The sequence below is a fragment of the Triticum dicoccoides genome, chromosome 1B, assembly GCF_002162155.2.
Source record: "Triticum dicoccoides isolate Atlit2015 ecotype Zavitan chromosome 1B, WEW_v2.0, whole genome shotgun sequence".
In the NCBI taxonomy this organism is placed as follows: Eukaryota; Viridiplantae; Streptophyta; class Magnoliopsida; order Poales; family Poaceae; genus Triticum; species Triticum dicoccoides.
This window is the reverse complement of record NC_041381.1, coordinates 14,553,545-14,565,303: the sequence shown is the minus strand read 5'-3', so window position 1 is coordinate 14,565,303 and position 11,759 is coordinate 14,553,545. Positions and strand designations below refer to the sequence as shown.

Genomic DNA, 11,759 nt, shown 5'->3' with positions numbered 1-11,759 from the left:
CTCCTCTTCTCCCGGGATGCAAGCAGCTGCGCGGAGGGGCGCGGCGGCGGCGGCGGCGGCGGCGGCGGTCGCCGCCTCCTTCCACTCCACCGCGGCGGCGCTCTCCAAATCCACGGTGCGCTCAAACCCCATCCCGTCTCTTTTCTTTTTGTCTGACGAATCAAATTCGATTCACGCATCCAGTCCACTTCTTGCTCTCGAAATCCCACCAGGATGATTACTACTAGATAGGCTAGCAGAACTGGCTAGTGTGTACAAGAGAAATATGTACTGCGCATAGCCTGCAGGATCATCATCACAGTCAGCTTAGGGTGCATAGTTTGCACGCTTCGGCAATGGAAGCTCTATTGTGCTGTGCATTTTTCAGCCCTGCTACACATCTCAGGTCTTCCTCAATTTCGTAATGAAATTGGGGGCTCCTTTCCCCTCCAACAAAATTGAGTGCCCGAGTACTTGCCAAGTGCAGTAGCATCTGCGCGTATTCAATTATTTGGTATGTGAGCTTGACGATGGTTCTATACTTATTCTTGCGCAGCCTCGTATCCGGTTCAACGTCCGAGAAAAGCGCACCGACGCAAAGAATGCTCTTAAGAACATTCTGCTTAACGGCGGTCCCTCCCAGGTATCTGTAACCATTTCCCTTGTTTTTTTTGTTTACTTCCTTTTTTTGTTTACTTCCTGATTTATGAGCTTGTATGCGAATGACAGCACCATAGTGATTTATCTACCTGGGGTTTTTTTAAATACAACATCCAATCTTATATGCCATACTATGTGGGTCTCTTCAACTATGACTGGTGACATGTTGTTCATTTTTTCACCAAGCGAACCGGAAAATTACATGCGCGACAATGCCTGGAAAACTCGAAGTGGTCGCTTATTTTGTTTAATTTCTTGGAAAGCATTGCCCTCCTTGTAAAAACAATAGTAATGGATTAGACTTTGAAACTGGTCTGAAAATTGTCAACAGGAAAGAAGTAATAAACAGACGAGGCAGCAGAAATCTGGTGGCAAATCAAAAGTCCGCTCCGGTCCTGGAAGTAATCCGTACAGCAAAGGCAGAGGTAAGTTTTGTCTTGAACCCTTCTTTACCTTCCAATTGCTTGTTTTCACTCAAGGCCAGTTTGTATCTTCTGATTCCCAAAAGCATGCGGAAATGCGCAAATATGAGCCTACCACTAAACCTCTTGAAGTGTCCATTGGTAGTGTGTGACAGAATGGAGAGAATTCAGTTTTCAACTCTTAGCCAGATTGTGATTTTCCGCGGTGTGTTTGACTTGCTGAGGTTCATCATGTTATAAGTTTCAATTTGTATTATTATGGCATTTACTTTTATGCACATGAACTATTTAATATTCCTAGCATGTTCAGTATCTAACTCTTTCTGGACCATAGCTTATATACCTTTAAATGCGTAAACACCATTTACTTTACGGTCATTTTCAGTATATTTGGAGCACGATAACAAGTGCACCATGACGTTTTGTATAGGCGGGATAGACTGGAGGAACTTTGATGATGATGATTCCAGCGATAGCCCTTACAGGAGCTTTGGCGGCAAGACATCTTTTACGTGGTACTGGCCCGGGGAGGATGATGATGATGACCTTCCTAATGGGTTCCAATGGAGGGAGGAGCCTCGCCCGAACAAATCAAGGGAAAAAGTTTGGAACGAGAGCGATGTGGAAGAGGAAGAGGCCCCTCGTCGTGACGATCTGAAAAGCCATAGAATATCCCTTGGCTTGCCTGCCTTGGGCCCCTTAAAGCTCGACCATATTAAGTCCGCGTAGGTCTTCGAGCATCTGCATAGCATTTGCAAGAATTCTGGTAATCGAGCTCCTGATTGTCTTTTCTTTCTCGGTATTATGTTTCTGCAGTTTTCGCGCGTCGGCTCTCAAGTGGCACCCGGACAAGCACCAAGGATCTTCACAGGTCAGTATTGGCTTGTCTTTGCAACAACCTCTGGCGCACTGGGCGCGAATGCTGAGCTTAGAACCTGTGTAGGGGTGTTGATTCTCAACAAAAGTGTGTGTTTTTCAGGCTGAAGCAGAGGATAAGTTCAGGCGCTGCGTCGAAGCGTACAACGCCTTGTCTGGTGCTTTCAAACGAAGTAGCTAAGTAGCCGCCGGTCTGGTTCCTGACAAGCATGCAGGAATAAAGGGGAATTTTTCCTTTCCGGGAACTAGGCGGCGTCGATGAAACTAGGGTTTCGAAACCAACTGAACAAGTATTTGGTGCTCAGGTTCATCAGGTGTCTGAAGATTGCCCCCTAGCAGAAGAATAGGAAATGAGATAAATGCACACATAGTCAGAATGAGTTGTAAGGAAGGTTTGTTGCTTTTGAACTAGGAAGCATTCATGTAATTCTTTCAAAAAAAAGGAAGCATTCATGTAATATATACAAATTTTGAACCAGAACTCAAATTATTTCAAAGCGTCAGCGAATGCACAATGTTCCTAATAAAGGCAATGTTTTTGTTCGTAACATGTTATTTTTTGATGAAATACATTTGTCCTGTTTTTGGCTTACTATTGAAATAATATTTGCTTTTTGCTTTTCACTTCTGTCCAATACATCAGGCAGCTAAATCTGAACATCAAAGTAACTGAAGCACTTCCAGATTAAAGGCCTTATGAACCAGTGATGAACAGTTGATAATCACATGGAAAATGGTCCATGGATGACCACTGTATAACGCCTTGAGATCTTAAAAAATCCATAATTTACCATGATCCTCCCCTCAAAGAAATAATAAGATATAGTACATAGCAAAAACCATGAGCTATTACAGACAACTCCAACAACAAATCAAGCCAACCCAAGTTTGACAACTGATCTCACAAACACACTGTGACAATGCACAAACATAGATATAGTGTACTTGCACTTGCACTTGCACCATGGAGCCGCCACGTATATAGGCGGCATATCCCGAGAGTACTCACGTCACGTCTGGAAAAAAAACATAGCTTGCAAATACGCAATACATTTCTAGAAGAATGAACCAAACATAACCCGAGACTAGATGATAACGGCGGCGCAGCGTTTCGTGGAGATCAGAAGCACTTCCTGTGGACGATCGCCGGGCCAGACTCGTCGTACTCGTCCTTGGATATCCACATCTGGTACAAACATAGCCAAATAGAACATATTTCAGATGTTGGTTTCGGGTCAGATGGGTTATAGAGAAGGTAGGGCTGAACAAGAGACGTACCTGTTGGAAAGTGCTGAGTGAGGCTAGGATGGACCCTCCGATCCAGACACTGTACTTCCTCTCAGGTGGAGCGACGACCTTGATCTTCATGCTGCTCGGGGCAAGGGCGGTGATCTCCTTGCTCATACGGTCAGCGATACCTGGGAACATGGTTGTGCCACCACTGAGCACAATGTTGCCATACAAGTCCTTCCTGATATCCACGTCACACTTCATGATGGAGTTGTAGGTCGTCTCATGGATTCCAGAAGACTCCATGCCGATCATGGATGGCTGGAAGAGGACCTCAGGGCACCTGAACCTCTCTGCGCCAATCGTGATCACCTGACCATCAGGAAGCTCGTAGCTCTTCTCAACCGAGGAGCTGTTCTTGGCAGTCTCCAGCTCCTGCTCATAATCAAGGGCTACGTACGCAAGCTTCTCCTTGATGTCCCTTACAATTTCCCGCTCGGCTGAGGTTGTGAAGGAGTAACCTCTCTCGGTGAGGATCTTCATAAGGGAGTCAGTGAGATCCCGACCAGCGAGATCCAAACGAAGAATGGCATGAGGAAGCGCGTATCCTTCGTAAATGGGCACAGTGTGGCTGACACCATCACCAGAGTCGAGAACAATACCTGCAAACAGAGAAAATTTTCAGCCACAACAAAGTAATCCTCCACATTATACTTCTCAGAAATAAGCAGCAATCACTACTGCAGTATATCAAAATTATGCAAGCCATAGTAATAAGTATAATCATGGCTGAACAATTGATGGTTAAAAGTAATTCTAATTAATCAGAAGAGTGCAGCATAACACAACAGAATCATGAAGGTAAATTACTGAGCAAGGCATCACTGAACTAAAATGTGGGAAGTTCATACCGGTAGTACGACCACTTGCATAGAGGGAAAGCACGGCCTGAATCGCGACGTACATGGCAGGAACATTGAAAGTCTCGAACATAATCTGGGTCATCTTCTCTCTGTTGGCTTTTGGGTTCAGAGGAGCCTCAGTGAGCAACACAGGGTGCTCCTCGGGTGCCACACGGAGCTCATTGTAGAAGGTGTGATGCCAGATTTTCTCCATGTCATCCCAGTTGCTCACGATACCGTGCTCGATGGGGTACTTGAGTGTGAGGATACCTCTCTTGGATTGCGCCTCATCACCGACATAGGCATCCTTCTGCCCCATCCCTACCATGACACCAGTGTGCCGTGGGCGACCGACTATGCTAGGGAAAACAGCCCTTGGTGCATCATCTCCAGCGAAACCAGCCTAGACGATAATAAACCACAAGGAAATTGCATGCGTTAACAGATGCAGGAGATGACATAAGTAACAGTTTAGGGGAAAGTTGCTGACCTTGACCATTCCGGTTCCATTGTCGCAGACAAGGGGCTGGATGTCCTCACCGTCAGCCATTTCCTAGAGAATATCTGCAAGAAGCACAAGAATGCTAAATAATTAATGGCGAGCAATGTTGTCACCCTAACACAGAGAAACACATGGCTTGTTGGGAACTTTTATTTTTCACGGAACAGCTACGGATGTGCCGAGTGTTGCGAAAGAAAGACGGAAAGACGATCATGCTGAGAGCTCGCAAAGCAAAACACTGGATGTTAAATAAACAAGGGCTTGAAAAGATTCTTTTTCAATGCATTTTGTGCATTACCTACTATAACACCAGGGAGGGTTAAGCTATAGTTTTGCAGGCAATATTTTTATAACAACAAATCAATAAACATGTGATGGTTGGTGGTGCTGACTTGAACCATGGACCGACGCCATGGCGTGAGCAAGCACCACATCAGCTGAGGCCAGCTTGACAAGGACAACTACGAATTTGATTGGAAAATAGGTATACTTAAGAGCATACTTTGGCTGCACTTTCCTCTCTGCTGGTTCGGGATCCGACAAGAAATAACTGTGGGAGGTGGTGGATAACCCTCAGATACATGCAGACCATCAAAACGACATCATAGACCTGGGAAGTACCCAAATCAGGCGCTGGTGGTGCCCGACCGACGAGCAATCAGCGGCCGGGAACCGGAGGAAGCCAAGCCGGCCGTGAGAAGTAATAAACGGCAGGAAGCAGCGTGGAGGCACAACACAATGGGCAGGCGAACAGGGGGGGTGGACGGGTGACCGCGTACGGGAACCGGGAGCGGTCGCCGAGCACTGTAGCAGCCAGCACACCCGCCGCGGATCTACGCGGGGTGTGGCGCGGGCGGCGGATCGAGCGGCAGCGGCAGCCAAGAAGCGGCAGCCAGCCCCGCTTGCCCGGCGGCGGACCAGAGCATGAGCATCGACGCAGGAAGACAAGAACCGGGCCACAAGAGCGCGGTGAAGTCGCCGGTTTTCCGCCGGATCTCCGCCCGGGGCGCCCAGATCCGGCGGCGCGGGGCCGGATCTCGGGGCGGCCGGAGGCGAGAGCAGAGCAAGATCTAGCAAGCTACCAAGAGAGACAGCGAGAGAGAGGTTGAGAGAGCGAGAGAGGTTGGTTACCGTGGAGGGCTCCGAGGACTGGAGGAGGCTGAGGCCGAGGCGGGCGACGGGAGGGGAGGACGGAGGAGGGGGGAGATGCGATCGGAGGAGGGAGGGGGAAGGTGGTGGTGGGGGAGGCGCTGGCTATAACTGCAGCCGCTCTGGACTGTCCTTCCTGGCTGTGCCGCTCTGGAGGTCTGGATCTCGCTCGCGCGCGCGCACACACACACACTGCTGTCGGCCTGCTGACGCGACCACAAGGGGGAATTCCTTTTCTTTCTCTCTCCCCATCCATCCATTCTTTGAAATTTCAACGCGCACTCCCCCACCCTCCAGTGGACTGGGACTAGACTCTTACTACCTTCGTCCCGGTTTATTGGTCCCATTGTATTTCGTGTCAAATTTTGAATATAGATTAAACTAACGAAATGTTCACGCATGCCACCAAACATTATATTTTTGAAAACTATGTTCAAATACGAATTCAATGAGATAATTAAATCTTTAGTCAAAATTTGACACAAACTACAAAAGGGACCTATAAACCAGGACGGAGGTAGTACCAGGTTTGCCAAGCCCAGTAGTAGACAGTAGTCCATGCTGCCCTCTCTCTCTCTTTTAGGGAACCATGATGCGCATAGGCTAGCGCATTTTCGGGTGTCCATCCGGTGATTTTTAGACCCTGGGGGCGACCAAGGCCCTGGCCACGCATCCAGGTGCCGCCCCCAGGGTGCCAGACACGCGCCCCATATTCAAACTTGACCGTTCCCGCTCCAAAAAAGGCCATAATCCGGCGATCATCGCAATAGTTCTTCGATTCAGTGCCACAGTTCGGCGATCAAATGAAAGGATATGCAGTAGTTCGGCGCATAAAAAAAGGAAGGACGCGAAAGGAATGCATCAAACGTCGAGGTCGACCTCCGGCTTCGTCGGCGTGCGCGGGCTGGGAGGAGTCGACGCGGCTTCTATGCTGCTGGGCGTCGCGGAGACATCGTCAGTCGGGCTGGGCGTCGGCGTCGGCGTTGGAGTCGCCGGTATCTGGTTCAGGATGAGGCCTCGCTTCGCCAGGAACCACGCCTTGAGCTTCTCGTCGCCGCTCTGGAGCATGTCAGCGCCGCCCATCAAGAAAGCCAGGTCGTTGTTCCTCTACTTGGCGTCTTGAGCTTTGACGTTGGTCCGGAGCAAGTCGAGTTTGACGGCGTTGTTCGTCATCAAAGCAGCCCACCTCGCCTCAGTTTTCTCTTCTCGCTGGGCAGCCCTGGTCTTGGCGTCGGCGAGGCAATGCTCGATGGACTCTTGCACGCGTGCGGCAGCCGACTCGGCGTGTTTCGCCTTCTTGGCCCCTTTGTTGCCGTCCGGGCGCCCGTCTGCCGCTCCCGGTGTCGGCGCATCCGGCTTGTACGTCTCCTTGGCCTTGGCGAGGGTGCGCCGGATATCCGCCCACTTCTCGCACTTGTCGATCCGCTTGAAGACGTGGAGGTACTTGAACTCTTGGTCGTCGTTGTCGTCGCGGTACATGACGAACATGCGCAACAGCTGCATCGAAGAGCGGGCATCAGTCGGTGCGGGCGTGCAAATGGGTGCGCGTATGGCGAGAGGAATAGGGAGAGGACGACGTGTTGTACCTGGTCCTCGACGCAGGTGCCTCTCTCCAGGCGAGCCGCGACCTCCTCGACGATCCCATGCCATTTGTTGCACGCCGTTTGGATGAGCCCCCAATGGTTCGCCATCGCCTTCGAGCCCCGCTGCATGTGGACGGCTTTGAAGTAGGGGTCGACGAGCTTGCACTCGTCGAACTCGGCCTTGATGCGGTACCAATATGTGTCAATGTTCTGGTTCGCGCCGGTGATCGGGTCGAGGCATACGACCTTCCACGCTTCGGCGAGGCACTCATCTTCCTTGGTCGCCCACTTGATGTGTGGCTCGCCGGTCTTGGCCGCCCCTTTCTTCTTCTTCTTCTTCTTCTTCTTCTTCTTCTTCCTCTTCTTGCCTTTCCTCATCGGCGTTGGCTCCTCCTCCTCCTCCTCCTCCTCCTCCGCCGGCTCTTCCTCGCCGTAGTCGAGCTCGGTGTCCATGTCGCCGAGATCAATCGAGCCGTCTTGGGTAGTGAACCCGGGGGAAGCAGCGGCGGCAGCCGAGCCGACTGCGATGATGTCTTCCATGTCGGCCTCCGTCGCGTCGGCGTCGCCAAGATGCGATGAGGAGGAGGCTTGCGAGTAGAGGCCACGGTGGAGAGGTGGCGTCGGGGAAGCTGCATAGTTCGACGACTAGTACGTGTATGGAGGGTACTGCACACCGGCGAACGCGGGCGATGGCGTGCGCTGGACCAGGCGCCTATGGGGAAAGGTGATGTTGGGGTTGAAACCACCGTGGACATCGCCATCGGCATAGCCCGGCGACGGCGTGCTCCATGGGTGTGGCGACGACGAGAAGCCGACCGGAGAGCCGACGCTTTGCTGGCTCCAGGCTGTGTGCGGGCCGTGGCCACCGGGCGGATTCATCATCCCCGCGCGAGCCGTCTCGGCTTGTTCGGCAGCCACGCGCTCCGCCTGCTCCGCCTCGGCCGCCGCATGTGTTGCTCTCTCCCTGGCCTTCTTGGCCTTGTTGCGCCTATTGGCGGTGACGACCTCCTGGCGCTGCACTTCCGCCTTCCAGTCGGTATTGGTCATGCCAGGGGGCTTCGACGGCGGCGCCCTCTCCTTCCTTTGCTTCTGTTGGGCGACATCGTCGGCTGTGGGATCCGTCGTGGCGCGGGGGATCACGTACTTCTTCGGCAGCATGGAGGGCGGCTTGGAAGGGAGGAGGTGGAGTTTGGCGGGAGGAATAGAGAATGAGAGGGAAGCCGAGGGGGGAGCGGGAGGAAAGGATGGGGAAAGGGCCTCCTCTCGTTGACAGAGCGGCCCTACGCCCCTTTTCGCTTCTTTCGGTGCCCCCAGGCGACACCCGGGTGCTTGGGTTCTGGGCGGGATCGCCAGCTCTGGATCTGGCCCAAATCGGCGCTAAACGAGGTCCTGGGGCGCGACTGGGCTGATTTTTGGCCACCGACGCTAAAAATTCACCTGGGGAGGGGCTGTTGGGGGCGCGGCTGCAGATGCTCTTACATATAGATAGGCTTTGGTGTGCATCCAGCCCGGCCCAACGACGGACTGCACAGAGGGGACATGGCCAAAAAACAAAGTTCAAATTTCTTAGGAAAAAAATGGAGAGGGAATAAGAGAACCCCCCCCCCCTCATAAGGAAAGAAGAGAAAGCCGTACCAGCGGCGAGCCACATCACTGTTCGTCGGGCCATCCGCGTGTTGCCCCATGGTCGGTTTCATCACATCAGCCGGCTGCTCGGGGTCTGAAGTTCAGCCTAGGTCTTACGCGTCATCCTCTCGACGGCCGGCCGAAGGCAATGGGATGCAAGCTTCCACTGACTAATGCTTCCATAGCTACTAGGAAATACCTTATAGGCAGCAGCTTAATAGTAGCACGGGGTAAAAGACTCACGATGTTGTTGACTAGCAGCAGCGCGGGTCGCTTGGCCCTCGCTACTGCTAAGCACACCTTATCCTACCCCACCTGGCCCGTCGGTTTCTTCTCCCTCACCACTCTCATTTTCACTCCATCTCTCTCGCGCAGCCGCCATCGTCGCCTGCCACCGTCGCTCACCATCACCGCACATGCGTCACCGCCACCGAGGTAGCTCCTCCTACCTCCCTCCTACTCCCTCCCTCCCCCCCCTCCTTCCTCCTCCTTCCCTCCTTCCTCCACCTCCTCCCTCCCTCCCTTCTCTCTCTGTTCTTGTAGAATGTGGGTAATTTGAATGTAGTTTTCAGAATGTAGACATTGTAGAACGTAGTTTTTTAATAGAATAATTTTTTAGGTCATTTGAGTCAATGTAGTTTTTTTTACTATTTTAGGTGTTCTGAATAGAATAGGAAAATTTAGGTCTTTTGATTACAAATTTAAGTAATAGAAATTTTTAGTAAAATAATTTAGTAATAGAAATTTTTTAGGTATAGAAATTTTTCAATATAGAACTGTATCGGAATGCCATATGATAATAGAAATTTTTAGTAAGAAAATTTAGGTATGGAAATTTTTAGTAATTTTCTTTTTCAATATAGAAATTTATAGTAAGAAAGTTTAGGTATGTAAATTTTTAGTAATTCTTAGTATTGGACAGTTTAATTATTTTTATGTCATTATCACTTTGTCATCAAAGAATGCTATATGAGATTTGATGACCTAAAATTTTCACTCGGTGGAATATGCAGGCTTTGTAGTGTCGTGTCTCCCTGGAGTGATCGTTGTCGGAGCTACCTCTACTTCCTCTACACCCGAGTCGGTGAGCTAAAAGTCCACTTCCTCCTTCTCTACTCCTCAGTGTTGAATAGAGTAGAACTAGGGTATTTAATTAGTTATGCTTCTTAACCAAATGAAATGTTTGGGTTATAAGATATATCGAAATGTTTTTGTCAATATTGAACAATTGAAATGCAGTGAGCACCAAGTTTGAATGCTCCTGTGTGAGTGCTTATGACAATTGATCCGGATATAATTTCAAGTTTAAACATCGTTATCTGTGTATGGACATCTTTATATCGCAGGGAAAATCCCAGTGGCCTATGTTTTGCCGGAGTGTTGATTCATTTCTGTTCTGGCAAATTTCAGGAGCTCGATATGTCCTATTTTAGCAAAGGTCATGCCGGATGTTTCTGTGAACTTTAGCATGACTTGTGCTAGAATGTAGGAAATATTGGGTGCCTTGGATTTGCCGGAAAGAGAATTAAACGACATTTTGGGTTGACTTTAAGTCTGCCGGGCTCCATAGATGACAGTCAAAAAATTAGTGAGGTAGAGTGTCCACCATATATGAGAGAAGAAGAATGCCAACTGTTGTCGTGGGGGTCGCTTCTCCTTCTTCTCCGTGTGCTAGACCTTTGTTATGCACTAGGGGAAGGAGGAGTAGCGACCATCACCGACGGTCGAAAAATCAGTGAGGGAGTGTCCACCATATATGAGAAAGGACGAAGAATCCTGACTATTGTCATGAGGGTAGCTTCTTCTTCATTCGAAGGTGCTAGACATTTTGGTGTAATGCACTTTCGAATGAACGTAGGAGCTACCATCACCGACGGTCGCAAATGTCAGACAGGAAGAATCCCGATTGTTGTCGTGGGGGTAGCTTCTCCTTCGTTCCCGTGTGCTAGACATTTTGGTGTAATGCACTCGGGGACGAGGGGAGGAGCGACCATCACCGCGGTCGAATATATCAGAGAGGGAGTGCCCACCATATACACCACGTGAGATGAGAGTTTTCAAGGAAGACTCGACAAACCAAAAGTCAGCCCGTGATGAATAATAATGATCTGTCATGAGTTCCTAGTAATTGCCGTCGATTTATAATCTTTGAAATTGAACACAGGAAATGTCTGACGATGATAGGTTCTCGGAGTGCGACTACTGTTGTGATATGTCTCCAACGTATCTATAATTTTTTATTGTTCCATGCTATTATATTATCCATCTTAGATGTTTTATATGCATTTATATGCTATTTTATATGATTTTTGGGACTAACCTATTAACCTAGAACCCAGTGCTAGTTTATGTTTTTTCCTTATTTTTGAATTTTACAGAAAAGGTGTAAGGGCATTTTTATCCCTTAAGTGTTTTGGTGATTGATGACAATGCATTTACGGACTAATTGTGTGCCTTGAGTTTCTCAGATACTTCATCACTAGGCACGAGACGATTCCGTGCCCCTCGGAGATTGTTGAAGACGGTGTTGTTCTACGTTTCTCTTTGGTGGATTTGAGTCGTAGGAGAGCCGTACTATTAAGAGGGGGTCCGCGTCGGAAAGGTTTGGGTGGAATCAACACGTACACATATCCTTCCTTTCCTTGCACTTTGGAGTGTCTTTCCGTTATCCTAGCAGTGCATAAATAGACGGCTACTGCTGTACTTGCGGTAGTACTGCTCTACGGAGCGGTAGTACCGCAAGCACCTGCGATAGTATCGCAGGGGGTCATGGTAGTACCGCTCCTCTGGAGCCTTAGTACCGCAACTCCCAGGCTTAGTGCTGCTCCAG

General features: G+C 49.7%; 2 protein-coding genes across 2 annotated transcripts; one reads left to right on the top strand and one right to left on the bottom strand.

Moving 5' to 3' along the window:
• The first annotated feature begins 9 nt into the window (after positions 1 to 9).
• LOC119299549 lies at positions 10 to 2,485 on the top strand. The gene is made up of 6 exons (XM_037576749.1): positions 10 to 115; positions 536 to 622; positions 971 to 1,064; positions 1,492 to 1,786; positions 1,878 to 1,932; positions 2,041 to 2,485. The coding sequence occupies exons 1-6, from the start codon at positions 17 to 19 to the stop codon at positions 2,116 to 2,118; spliced, it is 708 nt and encodes a 235-aa protein (XP_037432646.1). The 5' UTR covers positions 10 to 16; the 3' UTR covers positions 2,119 to 2,485.
• Positions 2,486 to 2,706: 221 nt separating this feature from the next.
• Positions 2,707 to 5,860, bottom strand: LOC119316150 (actin-97-like). The gene is made up of 5 exons (XM_037590498.1): positions 5,703 to 5,860; positions 4,560 to 4,633; positions 4,079 to 4,472; positions 3,216 to 3,829; positions 2,707 to 3,123 (listed from the first exon to the last, which is right to left on the bottom strand). The coding sequence occupies exons 2-5, from the start codon at positions 4,617 to 4,619 to the stop codon at positions 3,058 to 3,060; spliced, it is 1,134 nt and encodes a 377-aa protein (XP_037446395.1). The 5' UTR covers positions 4,620 to 4,633; positions 5,703 to 5,860; the 3' UTR covers positions 2,707 to 3,057.
• Between the last annotated feature and the right edge of the window lie 5,899 nt (positions 5,861 to 11,759).

Coding starts and splice junctions, on each gene's coding strand:
- LOC119316150 (XM_037590498.1), bottom strand. CDS start 4,619: ATGGCTGACGGTGAGGACATCCAGCCCCTTGTCTGCGACAATGGAACC. Junction 3,830..4,078: donor TGCAAGTGGTCGTACTACCG/GTATGAACTTCC, acceptor CTCTGTTTGCAG/GTATTGTTCTCGACTCTGGT. Junction 3,124..3,215: donor CACTCAGCACTTTCCAACAG/GTACGTCTCTTG, acceptor TGTTTGTACCAG/ATGTGGATATCCAAGGACGA.
- LOC119299549 (XM_037576749.1), top strand. CDS start 17: ATGCAAGCAGCTGCGCGGAGGGGCGCGGCGGCGGCGGCGGCGGCGGCG. Junction 623..970: donor TTAACGGCGGTCCCTCCCAG/GTATCTGTAACC, acceptor AATTGTCAACAG/GAAAGAAGTAATAAACAGAC. Junction 1,933..2,040: donor AGCACCAAGGATCTTCACAG/GTCAGTATTGGC, acceptor TGTGTTTTTCAG/GCTGAAGCAGAGGATAAGTT.